This window comes from Phocoena sinus, chromosome X (genome assembly GCF_008692025.1).
Source record: "Phocoena sinus isolate mPhoSin1 chromosome X, mPhoSin1.pri, whole genome shotgun sequence".
NCBI classification, from domain to species: domain Eukaryota; kingdom Metazoa; phylum Chordata; class Mammalia; order Artiodactyla; family Phocoenidae; genus Phocoena; species Phocoena sinus.
In genome coordinates this window covers 115032053-115056893 of record NC_045784.1, presented here as the reverse complement: position 1 = coordinate 115056893, position 24841 = coordinate 115032053, and the positions used below count along the sequence as shown (strand labels likewise).

Genomic DNA, 24841 nt, shown 5'->3' with positions numbered 1-24841 from the left:
TACATGTTGATCATATGTAATATTTACTATGCCTGGAAAGCATCTCCAAACGACTTATTCTGTAATGACTGAATAATAGTGATGTGGTTAGTGCTTTCATTTGCAAGAGCATATCTCCAATACTGAATAAGATAAGCCTGTTCTAAACTTTTAAGGTATAAGTAATATTTTTAAAATATTATACTTGATTATACTTACCAAAGGAACATTAAGTTTTTTTTAAATTCTTTTTTGAATTTTAGAATTTTATTTTTTTACACAGCAGGTTCTCATTAGTCATCCATGTTATACATATTAGCGTATACATGTCGATCCCAATCTCCCAATTCATCCCACCACCACCCCACCCCACCCCCCGCCGCTTTCCCCCCTCGGTGTCCATACGTTTGTGGAACGTTAATTTTTTCCCTTTGTATTAAATATGGATTTAGTCTTTTACCTAAAAAGGAATTAATGTGATCAAAATGATTAACCTCCGGGACTTCCCTGGAGGTCCAGTGGTTAAGACTCCGCACTTCCACTGCAGGGGGCGCAGGTTCTATCCGCGGTCGGGGAACTGCAATCCCTCATGCCACGCTGCAAAAAAAAGAAAAAAAGAAAAAAAGAAAAAAGAAAGAAAGATTAATTCCAGCCATCACTGTTGATTCATACCTAGTATCCAATCAGTCTCTGAAACTTTTGCTTCTGTCCTCCTCATTGCACGGTTGCCGGAGTCAATGCGTTCAGGTGAATTTGGGGGAAGACCAGTAGGAGGCTCCACAAGAGCTACAGGAGGTCCTTTCCTCAGGGTGCCCTGGTGTTCCAGAACCTCTGGGTCTGCATAATGGCTCATGGCTGGTAATTGTGTGTAAGGATGATTCCAGGGCAAGGTACACTTACGTCCTTGTACAGTTGACTTATAATTTGCACCTGACTATACTCAGCTGGCAGAAAAACACGGACACAGTGGGTTAATACTTCCACATATATGGGGGGGGGAAGTCAACCCATAACCCCCTGTTTTAATTTTTATTGGGCTGTATTAACTATTTTCTGTGGGATTGAAGGTCCAAGCGCTTCCATTTTGTAAAACCAATTGTGCCAAAGACTTTATCTTTCATTGAATCAGAGCATAGTTTTGGGTAATGGCCATTTGACTATGGGGGAATTTATGCAAGGCAACAGTTCTGATGGTTAGGGTGAGGCATATTTTTGTCTTTTATTTTGTGTTTGATAACTCTCTCCTAAAAGTATAATTGGTACCTTTTTAAGATTTAGTGAAAATCTCCAGGTATAACTGTATTCGTGTCCTAAGTCTGATGCTGATTAAGGCTATGAAGCTTTGCCAATTGGTACATATTGAGATGCTAAAGTTAATTCAGAACCTCTCTTGTAGAAGTACAAAAGCCAGTTAGCATAATTTAATCTTTTGTTGCATAAATTCTTTTAGTAAATTTTGGATTTCCAATTGGGTAAAACTATGAACCTCTATTTTAGTTTTTTGTCCCCCTCACCATCCAGTGTTTTGCTTTTTGAGTAGTTACTGGATACTTCCAGGGTCCTCTCTGTTCTGCTTAACCCCAAATTTGGTTTAGATATCAAGACAGGTTACGCCTTACATGCATTAAAGCACTAGTAACAGGATCACTACTCACATATTGAGGCTTTCTTGGGAGACCAGGGCAGCCTCCCCAAGTAGGTCTGAAAATGGCTTGAGTGAACAGGGAAAGGAAATTGACTTTGGGTCTTTATTATGCTTAGGAGATGGAGCTGGGGTGAGGGATTTTGCTTCCACTGGGTGGGGCTGGCATGGTTTGAACTTCTGGCTTGCATCAAAGGAGGGAATATATGTACCACATCTTTAAAATGATGTGGTCCATATATATATAATGGAATGTTACTCAGCCATTAAAAAGAGTGAAATAATGCCATCTGCAGCACAGGAAACTCTGCTCAATATTATGTTTCTAAGTGGGAAAAGAATTTGAAAAAGAATAGATACAGGTAAAGAAAAAGTTGTAATAAGAGGGAGAAATTGGGAAATGCTAATGCCTAATTCCCTAAACTAAGCAGATGGGGTTTGGGTCAATTACTAAAGAACTGCTGTGGGCACAGTGTTCCCCCCACCATACACACACACACACCATCGCCACCTGCTCCGGGGAAGCTCTCCCCAGTCCAGGACTCTCGGCTCTCTGCACAGACACAGAGCACTTACGCTGCTGGGTCTGGCCTGCTTTTCCAATGGGGGACTGTGTAGGGAAGCTGGGGACACAGAGTGCTCCCTCCTCCTGGGGTGTTGGCCTGCTAAAGGGACCTCAGGTGGGTCTCCGTTAACCAATGTTTCTGATGTTAGGGTGGACACAGGCTGCTCTCCAAGGGGATCGAACTGAATAACAGCAGACTTTGAGGCGCCACCTCCCCACCATACATCTCCAAAGAAGTTTGTCATTTCCCTTTCTCTGCACTGTGAGTCTTGCCTCTGAAATCCCTGGCTCCCACTCCAGTTTCCTGCTCTTCCCAGATCGGCGAACTCCCTTTTGCTGTTCTGACCCCCACCCTCTTCTTTGTATTCACCCCACCCAAGCAGAGCATCTCTTTTAGGAGCTGGGTTGCTCTGTCCCCCTGAACTAAGTATTCACAGCATTTGAGTACGGCTTGCATTTCCCCAGGGCGCTTGCCCCTGCTCTCTGGGGTGTTCAGATGTGATTGGAGAGCATAGCTGTCCTCAGCCCCCACTGGTGGCTCCTCCCCGCACACAGAGTTCTGCCTCTTGTCCGAGGGAGGGTGTTCCTGCACCTGTAGCCCGTCCTTGGTGCTTTCTGTTGTTCTCATATGGGGTTTGGAATTTTTTTTATGTTAAAACCATATCGTGCCTAGCCTCTCCTCTGTCCTCTAGTTTCTGGGATGGCCTGACCTTTCCTGAGTAATTGGCTTTGCATTCACTAAAAGTGAAAAAGACGATTTGTGGATATGCCCCTGCATTGCTGCAATGGTCCCTGTTCGCCTCCACTGTGCTTTGCTGGCTCCAAGGCAGGTTGCTCCCTGGTCTCCGAGGAGGTCTAAACTCTGCGACTGACCCCTGCCTTGCACTTGGATATTTGCACATTCCTTGATAAAACGTGCCAATGAACCCCCTATCACAGCCCTGTTGCGGTAGCTTCCCCTTTGGTACCCTAGTTGCTGGGTTAACCTCATTTTTACCTTTCAGTTGCTTTTTACAGTCACTACAGTGAATAATACTATTCTGAATGGGGCACCTAAGATGGGCTGCCAGTGTATTGCCTTCTGCAGTCTCCTCCATTTCACATGATCTGCCCTGAGTCACAGCTCCCTGCTCACCAAGGGTGGCAGACAGTGCTGGGGTGATCTCCATGATCCCCAACTCTCGGTATCCATGCTTTTGTGTAACCTCCTCCCCTTGAGTATGAGTGGGACGTTCTAACCAGCAGAATGTAGCAAAGGTCATAGGGTGAACATGATGACAGTGTATAAGATTGTAACCTTCATCTTGTGTGAAGACTCTCACTCCCTTTAGGCTTTGAAGAAGCAAGCTTCCGTGTTGTGAGCTGCCCTTAGGAGAAGGTCACATGACAAGTAGCTCAAGGTGGGCTCTGGCTGACTGCCGGCAAGAAAGGTCCTCAGTCCAAAGACCACAAGGAACCGGATGCTGCCAACAACGATGTGAGTGAGGAAACAGATCTTTTGCTAGTAGAGCCTCAGAAGAGACCACAGCTTCAGCTGACACATGGCCTGAAGACTTTACTGCAGAGGACTCAGCTAAGCCAGGCTCAAACCACAGAATCTGTGAGATGTTTAATGTGTGCTGTTTTAATCTGCTAATTTTGTCTTAAAATTATTCCCCCACCATTAGATAACTAATATGCTGACGATGTATAAATTCTGCTAGTAATGCTTGTCCTTGGACCCCCATGCCTATTTTTCTTTCCCAAATGGACTGATATCTCCTCTGTAGTAGCCTTAGCTGTTGTTATGGTCTAAATGTTTGTGTCCCTCCAAAATTCATATGTTGAAATCCTAGCCCCCCAAAATGATGGTATTGGGAGGTGGAGTCTTTGGGAGGTGCTTAATTCATGAGGCTGTAGCCCTCACGAATAGTATTAGTGCTTTGTTTTTTAAAAAAAAGAGAGCCAGGGAATTCCCTGGTGGCCCAGTGGTTAGGACTTGACGTTTTCACTGCCGTGGCCCGGGTTCAATCCCTGGTCGGGGAACTAAGATCGCATAGGCCACTCGGAGTTGGAAAAAAAAAAGGAAAAAAGAAAAAAAAAAGGAAAATAGAAAAATGAGAGAGAGAGAGAGAGAGAGAGAAATCCATCTGTTACCCCTTCCACCATGTCGCCATGTGATGGCACAGAGAGAAGACACCAGCTATGAGCCAGGAAAAGGACTCCCACCCAACCGAGCTGGCACCCTGATCTCAGGTTTCCAGCCTCCAGAACTGTGAGAAATCAATTTCTGTTGTTTATAAGATTCCCAGTCTGTGGTATTTTGTTACAGCAGCCTGACCACACTAAGACAGTTAACTTTGCATATAATACTCTGCTCCTAGTTTCAGCTAGGAGTAGGCTGACTGACTGCTGTTCTCTGCAGGTATTTAAACTGTTACTGACAATTTTTGCCCTTCCTCCATGTCTGATTTCTCACTGCACAAGGTGTCTGCTTTATCCATCATGGTCTTGTTGTGACCTTGGGATAATGTGCTACTGTCTTTGGGCACCACTGTGCTCAGTGCTCTGAGAGGATGCCCCAGGTCATTTTCCTCATGCTACACAGATAGCTCTATCCACTCTTGTCCTGACCACTGCTTTATTAAGACCTAATCTTTTCTCAGACATTGACCTTTTAAGAATAGCTTTATTGAGTGGATGGACCTAGAGTCTCTCATACAGAATGAAGTAAGTCAGAAAGAGAAAAACAAATACAGTATGCTAACGTATATATAAGGAATCTAAGAAAAAAGCTACTGATGAACCTAGATGCAGGGCAGGAATAAAGAGGGAGACATAGAGAATGGACTTGATGACATGGGGTGGGAGGGCGAAGCCGGGGTAAAGTGAGAGTAGCATGGACATATATACACTACCGAATGTAAAATAGTTGGCTGGTGGGAAGCAGCCGCGTAGCACAGGAAGATCAGCTCGGTGCTTTGTGATGACCTAGAGGGGTGGGATAGGGAGGGTGGGAGGGAGGCTCAAGAGGGAGGGGATATGGGAGCCTGTGTATGCATGTGGCTGATTCGCCTTGTTGTGCAACAGAAACTAACATAGTATTGTGAAGCAATTATACTCCAATAAAGAGCTATTTTAAAAATAGCTTTATTGAGGTATAATTTATGTACAATAAACAGCGCCTATTTAAAGTCAACTTTGACATATGTATACACAGTGAATCAAGATAGACGTTCCCGTTACCACCAAACGTTTCCTCTTGCTCCTTTGTAGTCCATCCTTCCTTCCATTTCCATCCTCAGGCAACCACTTATTTACATTCTGTCACCACAGAATAGTCTGAGATTTTTCTAGAGTTTTAAATAAATTGAATTGTAGAGTATGTACTTCTTACCAGTGTTCTTCCATTCCACCTAATGATTTTGAGGTTCATAGTTTGTTGCATTTATCAATCGTTCTTTCCCTAATATTGCTGAATAGTATTCCATTGTATGGATATATGACAATTTATTAATCTATTCACCTGGTCATGGACATTTGTGTGGTTTCCAATTTTTGCCTATTACAAAGAAAGCTGCCTTGAACATCCACGTTCAAGTCTTTGTGTGTACGTGTGTCATCTTCTCTCTTTGGTAAATATCTAAGAGTGGAATTACTGGGTAACATGGGACGTGTACGTTTAACTTTTCAAGCAACTGACAAACTGGTCTCCAACTGCTTCACATCCTCCCCAACACTTGGTATGGTGAGTTTTAAATTTTTTTAGCTTTTTTATTTTTATTTTTTCAAATTTATTTATTTATTTATTTTTGGCCACGTTGGGTCTTCGTTGCTGTGCGTGGGCTCTGGGCGGCCGGGCTTCAGTAGTTGTGGCACATGGGCTCAGTTGCTCCGGGGCCTGTGTGATCTTCCCCCACCAGGGCTCGAACCCGTGTCCTCTGCATTGGCAGGCGGATTCTTAACCACTGCGCCACCAGGGAAGTCCTTGGCTTTTTTATTAGTGTTTAGTGATTGGTATCTCATTGTGGTTTGATTTTTCATTTCCCTAATGACTAATAATGGTTGAGCATATTTTCATGTCATCTATGTAATTTCTTTGGTCAAGTGTCTATTCAAACTGGTTGCCCTTTTTATTAGATTGTTTGTCTTCTTATTATTGTATTGTAATCGTTCTTTTTGCCGCACCGCACAGCTCGTGGGATCTTAGTTCCCCCGCCAGGGATCAGTCCCATGCCCCCTGCAGTTGAAGCATGGAGCCTTAACCACTGGACTGCCAGGGAAGTCTCTGTAATAGTTTTTTAAAGATATATTCTAGATATGTCTTTCATCCAACATGTGTTTTGCAAATACTTTTACCCAATCTGCGGCTTGTCTTTTTATTTTCTTAAGTGTCCTTTAAAGAGCAAAATATTTTAATTTTGATGAGGTCTACTTTATCAATTTTTCTTTTATATTTTGTGGGGTTTGGGGGGGGTCTTATTTAAGAAATCTTTTCCTAAAACCTAGGTCATTAAGATTTTACCCAGTGTTTACTTCTAAAAGGTTATCGTTTTGTCTTTTACCTGTATGCCTATGATTTTGAGTTAATTTTTGTATTTGATGTAAGGTAAGGGTCAAGTTTTGTTTTAAAAAATATGCTTATCCAATGTTTTCAATACTATTTGTTGAAAATATTATCTCTTCTCCGTTGTATTGCCTTGACACCTTTGTCAAAAGTCAGTTGTCCATGTAGTTGTGAGTATATTCTGAACCCTCTGTTCTGTTCCACTGATCTCTAAATCTATCTTTATGCCAAGATCACACTGCCTGGATCATTGTTGCTCTATGCTAAGTCTTGAAACTAGGTAGTGTAAAGTTCTGCACCTTTGGTCTTTTTCAAAATTGTTTGGGCTGTCCTAAGCCTTTTGCAATTACAAACAAAAGAAGAGCAAAGAGCATTGCACTCACCATTCAAGTCTACAAAGATTAACCCGCTGCAGCTGCTGACCGACAGTGCACTTGGTGCTTCAGACGAAGAGATTAAAGGGATAACTGGGTGAAGCACCCTGTGCTTCAGACAGAGGAAATTAAAGATGATAACGGGGTACTCTGTTCTTTGGGCAAACAGGCCTTTAGATAGTTAAGATGCATTTCAGGAAGAATTTTAATGGACCTGCTTCTTGCACCTTCCCATACGTAGAAAAGCACTATATTCATTGAGTTGAGATATCTGTTTTTGGTGACTAGCAGTAATGTTTTCCCAAAGTGTATGCTGACTGCTTGTATTCCGTCGCACACACAAAAATCACATATAAACTAGCCTCTATCCCCGCTGTTTCTTTGGAGCAGTTCCTCAGAGCTATCTGAGAGGCTGTCTCCTGGGCTATACTCTTCAGTAAGACCCTGAACAAAACTTAACTCATAATTCTCACATTGTGCATTTTTCTTTCAGTCCACACATTTCTATAGAAATGTTGGACTCACCTTGTCAATTAAAAAAAAAAAAGGTACTGCTATGGCCTTTTTACTTTACTTCCTCACTTCCTCCCCCTCTCTGTTCTATAAAAGAAACTGGCATCCAGACCCCGATAAGATGGTTCTTGGGGACACTAGTCTGCCATCTTCTTGGTCTGCCAGCTTTCCGAATAAAGTCGCTATTCCTTGCCTCAAAAAAAAAAAAAATAGGTCCTGCTGTGACTTTATTGGGAATGCATTGAATATATAGATAAGTTTGGTAGAGTTGACATCTAACAATATTGCATTTTCAAATTTGTGAGCATGGTACATCTTTCCATTTATTTATGTATGTATTCTTTAATTTCTTTTGTAATTTTCAGTATACAGGTCTTGCATATCTTTTGTTAAATTTACTCCAACTACTTAATACTTTTTTCATGCTACTGTTAAGTATTTCATTTTTTTATGTTATTGTACACGGTCCTTTATGTTTTGTTTTCTTTCTCTTTATTTTTTCTTCCAGTTTTATTGAGACATAATTGACATAACAGCATTGTATAAGTCTAAGGTGTACAGCATAATGATTTGCTTTACACACATCATGAAGTGATGATCACAGTAAGTTTAGTGAACATCCATCATCTCATATAGACGCAAAATTAAAGAAATAGAAAAAAGTTTTTCTTGTGATGAGAACTCAGGATTTACCCTCTTAACGACTTTCATATATAACATACAACAGTGTGAATTCTATTTATTATGTTGTACATTATATCCCTAGTACTTATTTATCTTATAACTGCAAGTCTGTACGTTTTGACTGCCCTCATCCAGTTCCCTCTCCTCCCACCCCTACCTCTGGTGGGTACATGGTCCTGTTTAAAAATAATTCAATTGCTGGAAATCCATTGCTAGTATATGTAAGTGCAGTTGGTATTTTTATTGACCATGTGTCTTTCAATGTTGCTAAAATCGTTTATTAATTCTATAAGCTTTCTAAAAATAATTCCTTAGGATTCTTTTTTTTTTTTCCTTTTTTGTGGTACGCGGGCCTCTCACTGTTGTGGCCTCTCCCGTTGCGGAGCACAGGCTCCGGACGCGCAGGCTCAGCGGCCATGGTTCACGGGCCTAGCCGCTCCGCAGCATGTGGGATCTTCCCAGACCGGGGCACGAACCCACGTCCCCTGCATCGGCAGGCGGACTCTCAACCACTGTGCCACCAGGGAAGCCCTCCTTAGAATTTTTTACATAGATAATGAAATACTCAGCAAATAAAATTTTATGTCTTCTTTTCCTATATGTATTCCCTGAAAAAACTTTATTGTATTGTTGCACGTTTACTTTTTTAAGTAAATGCAGAAACTTTTTCCAGGGTGGCTGTTTAACAAGTTACACTCCCATTAGCAACATATGAGAGATCCACTTTCTATGCATCCTCCCCCAGTATTTGATGTTTTCACTAGTTTTAACTTTAGCCATCATAATAGGGTAAATTCATCTTTTTGTATAGATTTCCAGTTGTCTCAGCACCATTTGTTGAAAAGACCATCATTTCCCCATTGAATTGTCTTGGTACCCTTGTCAATATCAGTTGATCATTCTAATATACAAAATATATAAAGAACTCTTATAACTTAACAAAAAAAGACAACTCAATTTTAAAATCAGTAAAGGACATGAATAGACATTTCTACAAAGATACACAAATGGCCAATAAGCAAATGAAGAAATGTTCAACATCATTAGCCCTAGGGAAATGCAAATAAAAATTACAATAAGATACTACTTCACACCCACTAGGATAGCCATAATTTTTTAAAAAGGAAAATAACAAGTGTTGGAGAGGATATGGAAAAATTTGAATCATCTACACTACTGCTGAGAATGTAAAATGGTGCAACCTATGTAAAACAGCTTGGTGGTTCTAAGGTAAGCATAGAATTACCATGTGATCCAGCAGTTCCAGTCCTAGGTATGGATGCCCCAAATTGAAATCGGGTGTTTAAATAAAACTTGCACATGAATGTTCATAGTAGCAATAGTCACAATAGCCAAAAGCTGGAAACAATACAAATGTCCATCAACATATGAGTGGACAAACAAAATGTGGTATAGCCGTACAATGGAATATTATTCAGCCGTAAAAAGGAACACAGTACTAATACCTGCAACAGTCTGAGTGAACCTCCAAAACATTAGTTAAATTAAACAAGCCAGACACAAAAACTCACATATCGTATAATACCATTCTTATAAGATATCCAGAATAGGCATATACATAGAGACAGAAAGCCTATTTGTTGTTGCCAAGGACTGGGGTAGGGAGGGAATGGGGAGTGACTGCTTAATGGGCATGGCATTTCGTTTTGGGGTGATGAATTGTTCTGGAACTAGATAGTGGTGATGGTTGCACAACATTGTGAATGTACTTCATAGCACTGAATCGTATACTTTAACATGATAAATCTTATGTTATATGTATTTTACCACAATAAAAGAACAACTGATCATAAATGTAAGGATTTGTTCATAGTCTCTCAATCTGTTCCATTGATCTACACACCTACTTTGCACCAATACCACACTGTCTTAACTGTTGTGGCTTTATAAGTTTTGAAATAGGTAAGTGATTCAACTTTTTCAAAATGTTTTGGCTATTTAAGGTAATATACATTCCACATACATTTTAGCATCAGCTTTTCAATATCTATAGAAAAGTTAGCTGAGATTTTGATAGATACTGTGTTCAGTCTACAGATAAATTTGGGGAAGATTGCTATCTTGACGATATTCAGTCTTCTAATTCACAAAATGTCTTATTTATTTAGAGCTTTTATTTTCATTAAAAAAATTTTTTTAAGTATAGTTGATTTACAATGTTGTGCTAATTTCTGCTGTACAACAAAGTGACTCAGTTATACATATACATAATTTTTCATATTCTTTTTTTTCATATTCTTTTTCATTATGGTTTATCACAGGATATTGAATACAGTTCCCTGTGTTATACAGTAGGACCTTGTTGTTTATCGTCTTATACATACTAGTTTTGCATCTGCTAATCCCAAACTCCTGATCCTTCCCTCCCCTACCTCCCCCTCCCCCTTGGCAACCACAAGTCTGTTCTCTATGTCTGTGAGTCTGTTTCTGTTTCATAGATATGTTCATTTGTGTCGTATTTTAGATTCCACATATAAGTGATATCATATGGTATTTGGCTTTCACTTGCTGACTTACTTCACTTAGCAGGATAACTTCTAGGTCCATCCGTGTTGCTGCAAATGGCATTATTTCATTCTTTTAATGGCTGAGTAATATTCCATTGTGCATGTATGTATATATATATATATATATATATATATATATATATATATATATATATATACCAACTTTGCATTCCTGGTATAAATGCCACTTGGTCATGGTATGTATGTCTAGGGGGTTTGGACCAGGCCTTTCCGGGTCTCCCTACTTCCCATTCACAGAGGATGTGATCCATGAAGCAGAAAAAAGAGAATCATAGTGAGGAGGGTGCCGATCCCCCAGCTTCTTCTAGGGCTGTATCTCTGATCAAAAAGCCACACCTTCCATGCCAGTCTCCCATCCTCCCAAGGACCCCACAGAGGAGCCCCTCATCCCCTTGAAGCACACGCAGGGCATAGACCCCAGCCCATTTCCCTATGGCCACCAAATTGGCGCCCTCACCAATGATGGGAGGAGCCAGGATGTCCCCGCCCACCTCCTCTTAGCGGCCACAGGAGCCCACCCGCTGCACCCTCATTGGCTGGACGGCCACGGAGGTGGACCCTGCACATTGCGCACCCAGGGACTGGAGCATGGGGCCCATGTTACCTCCTAGGGTGGCAGTAGGGTCCCTTGGGGACACCGAGGCTGAGGACAGACAGCAGGAGGCTCAGGCCCTGAGAGGTCGCTGTGACCAGGGGGCATCCGCGAGGCAGCGGCGTCAGCCTCGTGCATCATCTCGTGTGGCGCGTGCCCAGGCTGCAGTGACCACGCTCAGGCCTCTGACCAGGGCGATGCCCGTCTTCTGGAGGAGGGGGACCCCACGGAGGGGGCGTGCCCCGGGCAGCCAGCGCTCCCACCAGGTACCTCTCAGTCCCCTTTCCCCCCCCACAGCACCCCTGGTCTGGGCGGCAGAGGCGGCTCCGTCTTGTGTGCAGGGGGTTTGGGGCGTCCCTAGTCCTCGAGAGCTGGGCCGGCACCACCCAAGCCCCAACTCTCCATCGGTCTCAAGTGCGGAAGACGGGGGCAGAGAAGGCCCACGGGGGCGCTTCCCAGCCCTGCATTTCCCCAGCTGCTCCTGCAGCAGATGCCTTTCCAGATTTCCCCTACGGTGCATCGGCCCGATCTGAGGGTGACTGATTATATTTCACAAACGCCCATGTATTTAAAACCAAGCGGAGGAATCATGTACCTGTCCCTGGTCGGAGGGCAGGGGCCGTGTTTAACTTGCTCACCTTTGTGCCCTAAAAACCTGCCCGGGAGTCTGGCACCTAGGGGATGACTCGGGGGACACTGAGAAGGCATCATTTTGTTGGTAGGGATCCTTTAAACTGAGGTTTGCTGGGTAGCGTGGTGTACCTGCTCTGGTTGCATTGATTCTCATGTGTGCTGAGCGCTCGTCTGTGCCCGGGCAGGAGTGGGAGGTGAGCACCTGACTTCACCCCAGACGCCAGGCAGGCTGGCCTCAGCACCAGGACAACTTGCATGCTCCTGGGTTCTAGGTTGTAAAAATAGAACTACCGTGTGATCTAGCAGTCCCACTTCTGGGTATATAGTTAAAGGATATGAAAACAGAATATCGAAAAAATATCTGCACTCCCATATTTATTGAAGCATTATTCATAATAACCAAGATATGGAAAGAATCTAAGAATCCATTAATGGATGAAAGGACAAAGGAGATGTGATATGTGTGTGTATATATATATATATATACACACAAACACACACACATACACGTAAACACACACATAGAGAAATTCTTTTCTTTTTTTTTGCCACATAGAATGTGGGATCTTAATTTCCTGACCAGGGATGGAACCCGCGCCCCCTGCAGTGGATAGCGGAGTCTTAACCACTGGACCACCAGGGAAGTCCCATAGAGGAATTTTAAAAATTTTTTATAGTTGATTTACAATACTGTGTTAGTTTTGGGTGTACAGCAAAGTGATTCATATATATTATATATATTCTTATAAGAATTATATATATAATTATATATATATTCTTTTCTTTGATTCTTTTCCATTATAGGTTGTTATAAGATATTTAATGCAGTTGCTTGTGCTATAAGGAAATCGTTGTTGTTTATCTATTTTATTTATGGTATGTGTACAACAGAGGAACATTATTCAGCCATGAGAAAGAAGGAAATCTTTCCATTTGTGACAATATGGTTGGGACTTGAGGGCATTATGCTAAGTAAGATAGGAAAAACAGAGAAAGAGATACTATCTGACATCACATTATGTAGAATGTAAAAAAGACAAAGTCATAAAAACAAAAAGTAGAACCATGGTTAACAGGGGCTGGGAGGTGGGGAAATTGGGGAAAGGTTATTTAAGGATACAAACTTGCAAACAGGAGATGAGTTCTGGGGATGTAATGCACAGCATAGTGATTATAGTCAACAATACGGTATCATAAACTTTAAAGTTGCTAAGAGACTAGATCTCAATTGTTCTCATAACACACAAAAAAAATGGTAATTATGTGATGTGATGGAGGTATTAGCTAACACTACTGGTGGTAATCAAACTGCAAAATATAAATGTATCAAACCAACACGTGTACAACTTAAAGGTAGACAATTTACATGTCAATTATATCTCAATAAAAAATTACTCCCCATAGTTTAAAACTACAAATGGCCAATGGACATATGAAAAATTTTAATCTTGATATGTATTGAAAGGCATGCAAAATAAAATATCAAAATAAACAATTTGGCTTATCCAATTGAGAGATTCAAAACCTGTCTTGAGACTTCGCTACAGGCAAAGGTGAGGAGCAGAAAGAAAGGAACCACGACTTTATCCCAGGACAACTGGAGAGTGGATTTAATTCTAGCCGTGAACTGGGGATGATGGGAAAGGAAGAGTTTGAGGGAAATGATGAGTTAAATGAAAGATTACACTGATCTTGAGGAGAGAGAAATGCACCCAGCTTGAGGCAGGAAAGGCAGTAACAGATTTTGAAACGTGTTGTGACCCACAATTGCCACCCTCGTCTGACAACAGTGTCACTCCCGAGTGGCATGAGCACAGTAACGTGGCACCGCTGCTCTGGAGGGTGTCAAACCCCTAAGGCGTGCCTACCCTGTGGCCCACGTGCAGGAGTGTATGGTAAGAGATCGACCATGACTGCAGCACAGCATTTATCCACAAGGACACCTGTCACCGCGTCATCAGTAAAACCCAATAAAAACCACAAAAGCAAACCAAAGCCAACAACAAGCTCAAACTCAACCCCCCAAACAAACAACAACAAAGGAAAACAAGCAAGAGGCAGTGCGAAATACATGATGAGAGCTTCATACCAGAGATACTCTGTGGCTTTGGAAGCAGAAGCGTACTTAATCACACAGGAAGGTGAGCAGGAAGTATTTATGTCATAACGTGACAAAAGTCATATGTTCCTAATTTTACGTATATAAAGGACATGCACACAAAGTGAAAATTCATCCGAAACTGGGCAGTTTCCCTCGGGGTGGGCTGGGCTGGGACTCTGTATGCCGTTTCTCTCTCTCGTGTTCTGACTGTATTGGGTTCTGACTGGCCCTCCTGGAACTGCCCTCTCAGCTGCTCTTTCGCCCTCCCCTGACTCAGTTGCTTGGATCCCAGTCAGTCTGCAGAGGTGGGAGGTTCGCAAGAAGACAGGTGGCCCCACCTCAGCGTGGCCCCAGCTGCTCCAATGGGGAGCTCCACGTTGCTAAGGCTCCCAGCTCCGCCCCCAAGCCCTGGGTTTCTTGTCTGTCCCCTGGCCCCTACCCAGAAAGACCAGGGTCGCCTTCAGACTGTGTCTTTGCACCACCCCTCCAGCCTAATTCCCTGCCCCTGCAAGAGGCACTGGGGCCTCAGGAAAGCAGCTTCTGCTTGGGCTTCTAGTTCAGACTGGGCTCCGAGACTCAGTTTCTCCAAAAAATGGGAATAACGGTGGTGCTGGTTTGCAAACTGGTCCTGTACACAGAAGGCAAGGAGAGACCTAGAAAGAAGCAGACCACTCCAGATTGGGAAGGGGGCACGGTTACTAAGCAAATGGACTTACAGATGAGGCTTGGCTTGAGTGCACAAGACAAGCAGATCTCCCCACCCACCTGCCAGAATCTTAAAAGTTTGTACAGAGGTCTTAATGGAATTCAGTCACGTATTCAGTCCAGATAGTCCCAGAGACGCCTTAGTCTCTCAAGGCCGCGTCCTCAAAAGGGCTCTGGCTGTGGGAACAGTGGGCAGAACATGCATCCCAAGGAGCGGGGAAGGGTGAGGAGCCACCGACGGCCTGAGGCCAGCTCGAGGTTCAACCTCAGTGACATCCTAGTGGTGACCTCCTCCAGAAGGTGGCCATGGGGATAAAGAGGTTAAGGCATGGTGCCTGGAGCTCGGCAGGCTCTCATCAGCTGTCAGTTTGTTTCCTTTCCTCATGGTGACAGGGCTGCTCTGGCTGAGACCTGGGGCCATTTGTTGAAGAGACATCCTCATACCGAAGGCCCACAGCACCCTGAAGGTTCCTTCCTGAAAATGCACGAGTGCCCGTGGCTGGCCTGGGGCTCCGCTGTGGTCAGTGGAAGAGCTGGGCTCAGCGCACAGGTCTCTGGTCTCCTAGGCACCCCTCTTAACCAGAGTGTGATGTGCCAGCCTGCCTGCCTCCCTCGCGGGGGAATACGGTCCTCCCTCATCACAGTCCCTTGGCCCCTGGGGGCTGGATCCTCTCTCCCATCTGGCTGTGCCAGGCTACCTGGTCCCTGAAGTGGGTGCAGAACCATCAGGGACTGAACAGGAACATCTGGACCAAGGGACGGGAAGCTCGGGGCTCTGGCTGGGACTGGGGTCTACCCCTCTCTCCTAGGGTGGCGGATGCTGGAAGAGGCCCTCTTGTCAAGTTACACTGACCCCTGCGGAGCTTTTGGCGACAGGTGTCTTACCCCAGGCTGTGGTCCTCGTGTGACCACACCCCGAGTCCTCAGGACACCCCTCTCCTGGGTCCTACGGGGCTGCATTCCTCCGAGGCGGGTGCTGCCCTCCCCTGCAGGTGCCCCTCCCCCAGCCCTCTGTCCTCGGCCCACCCTCCCCCTGCAGCAGCCTCAGAGCCCCCGCCCCGGCTTCTCTGCCCGGACAGCTTGCGTCTAAGGTGGGAGTAAGGGAGGCAGGTTTCCAGTCCCAGAGGTTGATCTCCAAAACTCAGGCACCACCTGGCCGGCTGGGAGGTGATGGAGACCCTGCCACCTGCGGCTGCGGAAGGGCCTTCGGGGACACAAAATGATCTGCAGACAGTCCATTCCACCTCACCTACCGCAGCCCACCCTCCGGGTTCAGCTGAATTACGCGCCTTCTAACACCAGCCTCTAAGATGAAGAAAAGGCCTAGGCGTTAGTTGATTCAAATAAAGTTTGTGAATGGGACAAAGTGCCACCTCTTGGGCCAGGCCTGTGCTGCTGCCTTCCCCTCACGGGAGCAGTGGTCCGGGTCAGCTCGGGTCTTGCCACATCTTCTGACCGGGCACCAGCCCCGCCCTCAGCCCCGCCCCCTTAGAGTCCTCGGGGTGCTCCCCTCCCCCAGCTCCCGGCCACCAGAGTGGGGTGAGCTCGCCGCCCCTCTCTCCTCCGAGGCGGCAGAAACAGGAGGCCTCCAGGTTTTATTAGATTGAACTCAAAGGACTTTCTTCTTAACTGAGACAGACAACAAGATTTGACAACACCCGAGACAAGAACATTTCTCTGACCAGACGCTGCTGCCCGGTGCAGAGTACATCACACACAGGAAAGTGGAAGTTGTCTTATTCAAGTCGGTGTCTGATTTTGTAAAAGCTCCACTGCCTGAGAAACAGACGGCAAATAAATAAAGTGCTCTGAGAGCCCGTCAAGCAGCAAGGGCCCAGTGGGGGAGACGAGGAAGAGGTGGGAAAGCAGAAGCAGCTAAGGACTCAGGGCCAGAACCATAAGAACAGCCGCGGCAGGAGCACATGCTAAGGACGCGTCCCCAGCCCCTCCCACGGCCAGCCCCTCAGAGCGCAGACAGCCCCAGCCAGGGCCACCGCCGTGCCCCTCCCACGATGGGTGGGAGGGGGTCTCTGAGCCCGGGCCCCGGGGCCTCCAGCGCGCATTCTCCCTGTTGGGAAGCAGCCCCAAGCAGCTCCGGCTGAGCTCGGAGCCCAGGGAGGAAAGGGCACCCTGCACAGCTCACCCTGCTCAACAGCTCCACGCCCGCTGCAACGCACAGCCACTCGTGTGTGTGCACAAGCACTCACACACACGCTCACACCCGCACGTTCACTCACACGCGCTCACACCCGCACACACTCATACATGTGCACTCACGCACGGGCACCCACGCGGTCAGCGAAGAGCCTCCCCTGTGCCATTCTCAGGCCCTCTCAGGCTGGCCCAGCAAGAGGCTGGAGCTGGGGATCGAGCCACCCGGAGGGTGAGAGCTGGGCTTGAAAGGGGCACGTCTGCGAATCAGCCCCAAAGAGGCCCCTCGTCCTCTGCTCTCCTCCCATGCAGCCCCGTGGCACAGTCTCTCAGAGGCTGTCCCCAGAGCTCCGGGGATGCAGTCCGCAGGCTGGCAGGCTCCCAGAAGTGGCCCTGGGTGGGCACAGTTGGGCTGGAGGAGGGCCACCAGGACCAGGGCTCCCGGGTGACTTGGCACAAGGAAGGAAGCCATCAGGCCCCATCAGTGGGCATCTGTGGGGGGGGCACGTGGTGGCCGCGGTGCAGCCTCCGGCCCCGGGGTGAGGCAGGCAGAGATCCTCACCTGGGACCCGGGCTCCAGCTGGGCAGCTGAGGAGGGCACACGGTGTGAGGCTCGGCCGCTCTGTCCTGGGGGCAACCAGGCTGCTCGGGTGCTCAGCCCCAGGAAGTCTGAGTGCATCGACCATGAGCAACCACCGCCCGAGCAGACGTGGGAGCGGCGCGGGCTGAGGGCCAGGCTCTCTCCTGCCTCCCCTCTGCACCGCTCCTGGGGCGCCAGGCAGCAGCGCAGCCAAGGCCTCCAGGACCAATGCAGGCCCATCCAGAGGAGACTCTCCCGTGCGATGCTGGGCCCAGGGGCCAGCCTGGGGACAGAGACATGGGGTCAGGCGTGGGTCTCAGCCCCACCCACCCACCACTGTCCCTTCCCCTCCTGGTGACACGGTCCCCAGGAGCCACCCATCCTCCCGTCCTGCCACCCAAACTGAGAGGGTTGTGCCACTCAACACTGAGGAGCCCTTGGTCCAGCCTTGGGTGGGATTTGCGGCAGGGTGGGGAGGTCCGGCTCTGTGGGTGAGGACCTTGCTCCCCAGGGGTGCTGGGACTCATCTCTCCCGTGCCCATCTCAGCTCAGACTGTCCCCCGGTCTTCCCTGTGACTTCCCATACACTCCACTTTCCCTACCATGGGCCCCTCTGTCTCTAGGTCCCCTGGGAGCCTCTGCTCCCTTCCCCCATCCCACGGTGCTAGGTCTTCCAGGAAAAGGTGGGAGAGTGCAGGCCCAGAGGCAGATTCGGCTCCACCACTTCTTACCTGTGTGACAAGGGCAAAGCGCTCCCCTCTCAGAGCCCCAGTAGGTGGGGAGGACAGAGCTCCCCCAGAGTGTCGCTAGGTCTGTCCTTCCTTCCCCACGCCAGAACCGGACCACTGGGCCACCCCACCCCTCGGGGTCTCTGCCTGGTCCCTTCCTGTCCTCGTGGGTCAGGCCCTTCTCTAGGCTGCTCCCCAGGCACCTCTAGGGTCAGGGTCAGGGTTAGGGTTAGGGACTCTCTTGACAAGACCAGAGAAGGGGCAGGTCACTTCCTATAACACCAGTTCCTGAGACAAAGAAAGAGATGGGGACTTGAGAGCTGCCTCCCCACCCAGAGAGGTCCCTGTCTCGCCAAGTGTCACCTCCTCTACAAGCCCCTTCTCCATCTCCCCTCCATCCCAGCCTGAGAGCTGCCCTCCGCTCAAGGAGATCCCCACTTTCCCAAATCCTCTGGGACATGGGGGCTGCTGGAGGCCGTCCAGGGCTGTGGCACCGGGAGGGCACGGGGAGGAGCTGGAGGGAGCGTGGCTGCGATGGCGGGAGGGCCGGGGAGGAATGCACCTTTCCTGCTCTTCCGTGGCCGCAGATGCGGAGCTTTGGAGGATGCCCCAGGAGAGCGGAGAGGGGAGCAACAGGGCCAGCAGCAGCAGGCAGAGAGCAGTCCCCCGGCCGCAGAGACCAGGCAGGGGGCCGGTTTGCAAAGCGCTGAGAAACAGATAGACCTGGGCTTTGGCCAAGAACACAGCCACCCTTCCAGGCTGCCCCCCAGCGTGTAGAGGACAAGGGTAGCAGCATCTTTTCTCCTCTAGGGCCTTCCCTGGGCCTCCCCTGGGCCTCCCCGAGCCCATTTCCCTCCACTCCCCCGTGTTCAGGTGACACCACTGGGGCCGTGGCCGGGAGGTGATGGGCTGACCCTCCAAGATGCCGAGGCCGCCGCCTCTCACCCCCATCTTGGAAATACGACAAGGGACTCCGGAGGGCATGCGCCCGCCCTGCCTTGCCTGCTCGCGGCTCGGCAGCTTTCCGGGCTGGCTTTCTCGGGCCCCTTCCACGTCTCCCCGAAACCACCGAGGGGCCCGGACATCTACATGTCATGGCAACCGCCTCCCTCCAGCCCGAAGTCCAACCTCTGGCCTCCTACCTCTTTGGTCAGGGCCAGTCATTCACGTTCCTGCTGCAGAATTTCTTCCTTCTGCTCCCCACTTCGCCCAAGGTGAGGCAACAGGTCGGCCGCACTCAAGTAATTTTCTCGAGTTCGATGGAAAGGGCCCGTTTCGCGAGTTTCTGTGCAGTTCGTCACCGGCCGCGACGTGGGTGACCAGAGCCGGGGCTTGGGGCTCGGTGGCCATGACCTCCGCCGAGGTCTAGGGTCCGGGGGCCCGGGCCGCCCCTTCTCCTTCCCCCGCCGCGTCCCGGCGGCCCTGGGCCCCGCGGAGCTTCATGCCGGCGCCCCTGCCGTCGCGGCCGCGCGGTGGTTGCGGGCGCTCACTCGATCCGCACCTGCAGGCGGACGTTGAGCATCACCGAGGCCACGATGTAGAAGTAGGGGAAGTTCATGCGCAGCCGCCAGGCCAGGTCGAAGAAGGTGATCAGCGTGCGCGTGAGCCCCTTGCAGAAGGCGCCGTACGAGCCGCGGGCCGCAGCCGAGCGAGACAGCCGCACAGCCAGGCCCGACATGGCAGCCGCCGCCGCCGCCGCAGACAGGGCCGCCGACGCTGCCATGGGCCCGGCCCGGCGCACACCCCGCCGACCGATCGCACCGCAGGCGGGCGGGCAGGTGGAGCCGAGGCCTTGAGCCGACGGCCAGCAGCCCTCGCGTACCGTCCGGCTCTCGGTCTCGCCTACGCGGCTGGGCTCCAGCTGCAGTGGTAGCCACAGCCAAGTCTCCGCCTCAGCCGCCCAGGGACAGCCTCGCCCCCTCGCCTGCTCCCGGAGTTGCGGCCGCTAGCGTAGCTCCGCCCCTAGCATGGTCACGCCCCTTGCCGGGCGCCATAGAGCTGCGGGCGCGGACTCAGCCCCACCCCCAGACCCGTCCCCCGGGAAGCCCCGCCTCCTCCCGGGCTGCCAAGAAGAGAGCCCAGAGGGCCTTGAGTGCTTTGGAAGGCAGTGCTGTCCTGGGATTCTTTTGCAGAATGTGCTAGAGCAGGGGCAGTGGAGGCCCGGAGGGTCTGGACCGCTGGGCTTATTCTGCACAGAAGGTCCACCCTGAACGCTCTGCCCGTTTACACCATCCCCTCTCCCTCCCTGTCTCCACAGAAAACTGGGCCAGCCAACCCACTGTACTTTTTCTTAAAAGTATTTATTTATTTGGTTGTGCCGGGTCTTAGTTGCAGCAGGCGGGCTCCTTAGTTGTGGCATGCAAATTCTTAGTTGCGGCATGAATGTGGGATCTAGTTCCCCGACCAGGGATGGAACCTGGACCCCCTGCGTTGGGAGTGTGGAGTCTTATCCACTGTGCCACCAGGGAAGTCTCACTCTGTACTTTTCTTTAATTCACATTTTTCTGGTAACTCTGCACTATAGAGTTTCACCAAACCCACATGCACATTTTTCCCCCTTTCTGGTATATTTGCTGGTGTTGTGTATTTCTTTATTCATGAATTGCCCCATTGTCCTTCCCTTTTACCTGTAGGGGAGGAAAGACTTTCCCTCTACCCTCCTAGATTCAATATGTCAATATATACACTTCCTAGGTCAATGAAAAAAACCGACAACAGGCAGAGTAACAGGAGAAAAGGTATACATATTTATTAATTTTTAATGTTATTTGGGCGATGGCGTCATAAGAAAATAAAGAATACCCAGACAGGCAGTGAGATTTGAGATCTTATATGCCACCTTAACAGGGGAAGGGGAGGTAAGATGTAGGCAATCTAGGGAAGAGTAAATGATTTGTAGAAAGTTGGATGACATCTTAGAAGCATAGATGGGAGATTTCACAGTTTGAGACAGAGTTTGTCCAGGTGTGGTGTTGACATCTAGTTCTTCTCCTGTGGTAAGAGTCAATCCTCCCTGGTTGATGAAACTTCCAAGGAGGGGATTTATGACAGAGTTCCTTTTAGAAGCTCTGTCTTTAAGCAGATAAGGGGATTTCAGAGAAAGCTGTTTTTTCAGATGACTTCAGCTAAAGATAATCAGTATAACCGAAGTGGCATATTTTGGGGTGGCATGTACTGAAGTCCTTCATACCCTACAGTGATTTCTAAGCACTTCTCTTAATCTATTGTTTGTCCTGGATACTGCACAGAATCTCTCAGGTTGTCATTTGCCCTCGTTCATGGCATTTCTTGCTGGTGTGTTTAAAAGCCCTTTCATGGTTTCATCTCATCTTTATTGTAAGCCAAGTCCAACCCAAACTTGATCATGTTTTCAAGACTATTTAATGAAGTGGAAAAATGCTCATGTTTCCTTATAGTTGTAACTTTTAAAAAACTGTCTGCAAGAGGTAGAGTCACCACGACCCCATCCCAGTTTCACAAGGAGGGCTGACCTGAGTATTAAGGCTTTCTCAAAGTGCCTGTTCACCATCACATTTGAACATCTCTATGGCATCTGTGTGACTGTTTAAGAAACCCAACAGATTCGTATACACTGATTGGGCAATTGTCCTACCTACATGGTCAAGGAGAAAAAGGCAAACCTGAAGCATCAAGGACACTGAAAGAGGTGGTACAGAGCGGAACTAATCGCTGGTTCAGTTTACCACACATATGCAAATTCTATATTTGTGTAAACCTCCTTCAGAAGTGAAAGGGAAATAAGGACATTCTCAGATGAAAGGAAATTAAGAGAATTTTTCATCAGCAGACCTACACTTAAAGAATGGCTAAAGAAAGTTCCCTAGACAGAAAGAAAATGATACGTGAGGAGGATGGCTTGATCGTTGAAGCAAAAATTATGTCATCTGCTGCCATTTATTACATATGGTGGGTATTGATCTTTTTTTTCCCATCCAGATATTTGGCTTCAGAAAAAATCAGATTAGGAAATGCTTATAAACAAGCTAGTGTTTCTGTTTTTAAATAACAGTTTCATTGAGATGTAATTCACATAGCATAGAATTCATCCTTTTAAAATGTGCAGTTCAATAGTTTTTAGTATATTTACAAAGTTGTGCAACCAGCACCACTATCTAATTTTAGATAATTTCCCTCACCCCAAAAAGAAACCCTGTACCCCTTAGCAGTCAAACTCCATCACCCCCTTCTCCTAGGCCCTGGCAACCACTAATGTACTTTCTATTTTTGTGGATATGCTTATGCTGGACGTTTCATATAAATGAAATCATACACTATGCGGCTGTCCATAACTGGCTTATTTCACTTAGCGTAAAGTTTTCAAGGTTCATCTTGTTGTGACCTGTATCAGTATTTCATTTTTCATGGCTAAATAATATTCCATTGTACGGCTAGGACAAATTTTGTTTAGCCATTTATCAGCTGAAGGATATTTGGGTTGTTTCCACTTTGGGGCTGTTACGAATAATACTGTTAGGAACACTCATGTACAAAGTTTTGTGTGGACATACGTTTTCATTTCTCTTGGGTATATGCCTAGCAGTGGAATTGTTAGGCCATATGGTAACTCTATGTTTAACTTTCTAACAAACAGTGAAAGGGTTTGCCAAAGTGGATGCACCATTTAACAATCCCACCAACAATGTAAGAGGGTTATAGTTTCCCCCATATCCTGCCAGCACTTGTTCTGCCTGTGTTTTTTATTATAAACATCCTAGTGACTGTGAGGTGGCACCTCATTATGGTATTTACTTTTATTTCCCTAATGACTAATGATGTTGAACATGTTGTCATGTGCTTGTTGGCCACCTTTGGAAAAATGTCTATTCAGACCCTTTGCTGATTTTTTTTATTGTAGTAAAATAGATGTATCATATATGACGTAATAAGAAAGATATACTTGGTCTTTGACCGTGGTTCCTGACACTGAGCTCCCAAAACTCTTATAATGTCCTGGATGATAGGGGTGCTAGAAGCATCTTATTCAGAGTGCCTAAATCCCTTTCTGGGGTAATAGGAGTGTCTTTCATTCTAATGAGGTGACCCTTGGTGGGCTCCTGGGTAGTTTCAGGATGGGGGCTGGTCCCCAGAAGGACCAAGTAATGATTAAAAGCTTAGTGCTTTCAGCCCCAAGGGGAGAAGAACCTGTCCATGTGTTGGAAGGATGGCACACCACAAACTCCACAGGGACACAAACTCCTGTGCTCGAGACCCTTGCAGACCTCTCCCTGAATACTTCTTCACCTGGCTGTTCCCTTGTATCCTTTATAATACCCTTTATAATAAGCTGGTAAGTGTAAGTAGTGTTTCCCTGAATTCTATGACCTGTTACAGCAAATTGTCAAACCCGAGGAGGAGATCATGGGAACCCCTGATTACAGCCACACTGTAAAGAAGTGTAGGGAACCTGGGAACTCATTACTTGTGATTGGCATCTGAAGTGGGGGCAGTCTTATGGGACTGAGCCCTTAATCTGTGGGATCTGTGCTAACTCTGGGTAGTTAGTGTCAAGATTGAATTAAATTGTAGGGCAACCAGTTGGTGTCCACAAAGAACTGGAGAATTGCTTGGTGTAGAAAACCCACACATTTGGTGCCAGAAGTATTGCGAGCAGAGAAAGTTTCCCTTTACATAAAATTTACCATTGTAAAGTGTAGAATTCAATGGCATCAAGTACATTCACAAAGTTGTGTAACCATCACCACTATCTAGTTCCAGAACTTTTTCTCACCCTAAATGGGAAACCCCATACCCACTAAGCAGTCACAACTCGTCCCCACTTCCCCCTGTCATCCCCTGGCAACCACTAATCTGCTTCCTGTCTCTGTGGATTTGCCTGTTCTGGAAATTTCATGTGAATGAACTCACCTAGTATGTGGCCTTTGTGTCTGGCTTCTTTCATTTAGCATAATGTTTTTAAAAATCATCCATGTTCTAGCATATATCAGTACTTCATTTCCTTTTATGGCTGAATAATATTCCATTGTATGGATAGATCACATTTTGTTTACCCATTCATCCATTGAAGGACATTTGTGTTGTTTCAACTTTTTGATTATTGTGAATAATGCTGCTATGAACATTGGGTACACGTATTTGTTTGGACATCTGTTTTCAATTCTTTCGGGTATACGCCTTGGAGAGGAATTGCTGGATCATATGGTAATTTTATGTTTACTTTTTGAGGAACTAGGGAACTGTTTTCCACAGTAGCTGCACCTCATCCTCCCCTCCCGCCATTCACCCCTTAGCCTCTGGAAGGTCTCATGCTGTAAAGGACTTCCCCTTACATGCAAATCTGTCATAGCGTTGCCCAAATGAAACTCTTGTACTACTTCCTCGTGGTCATATTTGCCCCTTGATTAACCCCGTAATCCTTCAAATTCACTACCATTGGCCCCCATACCTGCTGGTTCTGCATCTGCACATACGGAGGGCTGACTGTATTCACTGTACATAGCACACTAGAGCATCCATGGAT

The 24841-nt window shown here is 47.2% G+C and overlaps 1 protein-coding gene across 5 annotated transcripts; it reads right to left on the bottom strand.

Moving 5' to 3' along the window:
- Window positions 1-375: 375 nt before the first annotated feature.
- LOC116747611 (small integral membrane protein 10-like protein 2A) lies at window positions 376-20250 on the bottom strand. 5 transcript variants are annotated; one of them, XM_032620015.1, is made up of 3 exons: window positions 18905-19190; window positions 17597-17897; window positions 376-576 (listed from the first exon to the last, which is right to left on the bottom strand). In XM_032620015.1, the coding sequence occupies exons 1-3, from the start codon at window positions 19136-19138 to the stop codon at window positions 539-541; spliced, it is 573 nt and encodes a 190-aa protein (XP_032475906.1). In that variant the 5' UTR covers window positions 19139-19190; the 3' UTR covers window positions 376-538. The 5 variants fall into 5 exon arrangements, with proteins under 5 accessions (XP_032475906.1, XP_032475908.1, XP_032475907.1 ...); XM_032620017.1 differs by lacking the exons at window positions 17597-17897; window positions 18905-19190 and adding an exon at window positions 19485-20250; XM_032620016.1 differs by lacking the exons at window positions 376-576; window positions 18905-19190 and adding an exon at window positions 19485-20250 and having other exon boundaries at window positions 16462-17897.
- Window positions 20251-24841: the final 4591 nt, after the last annotated feature.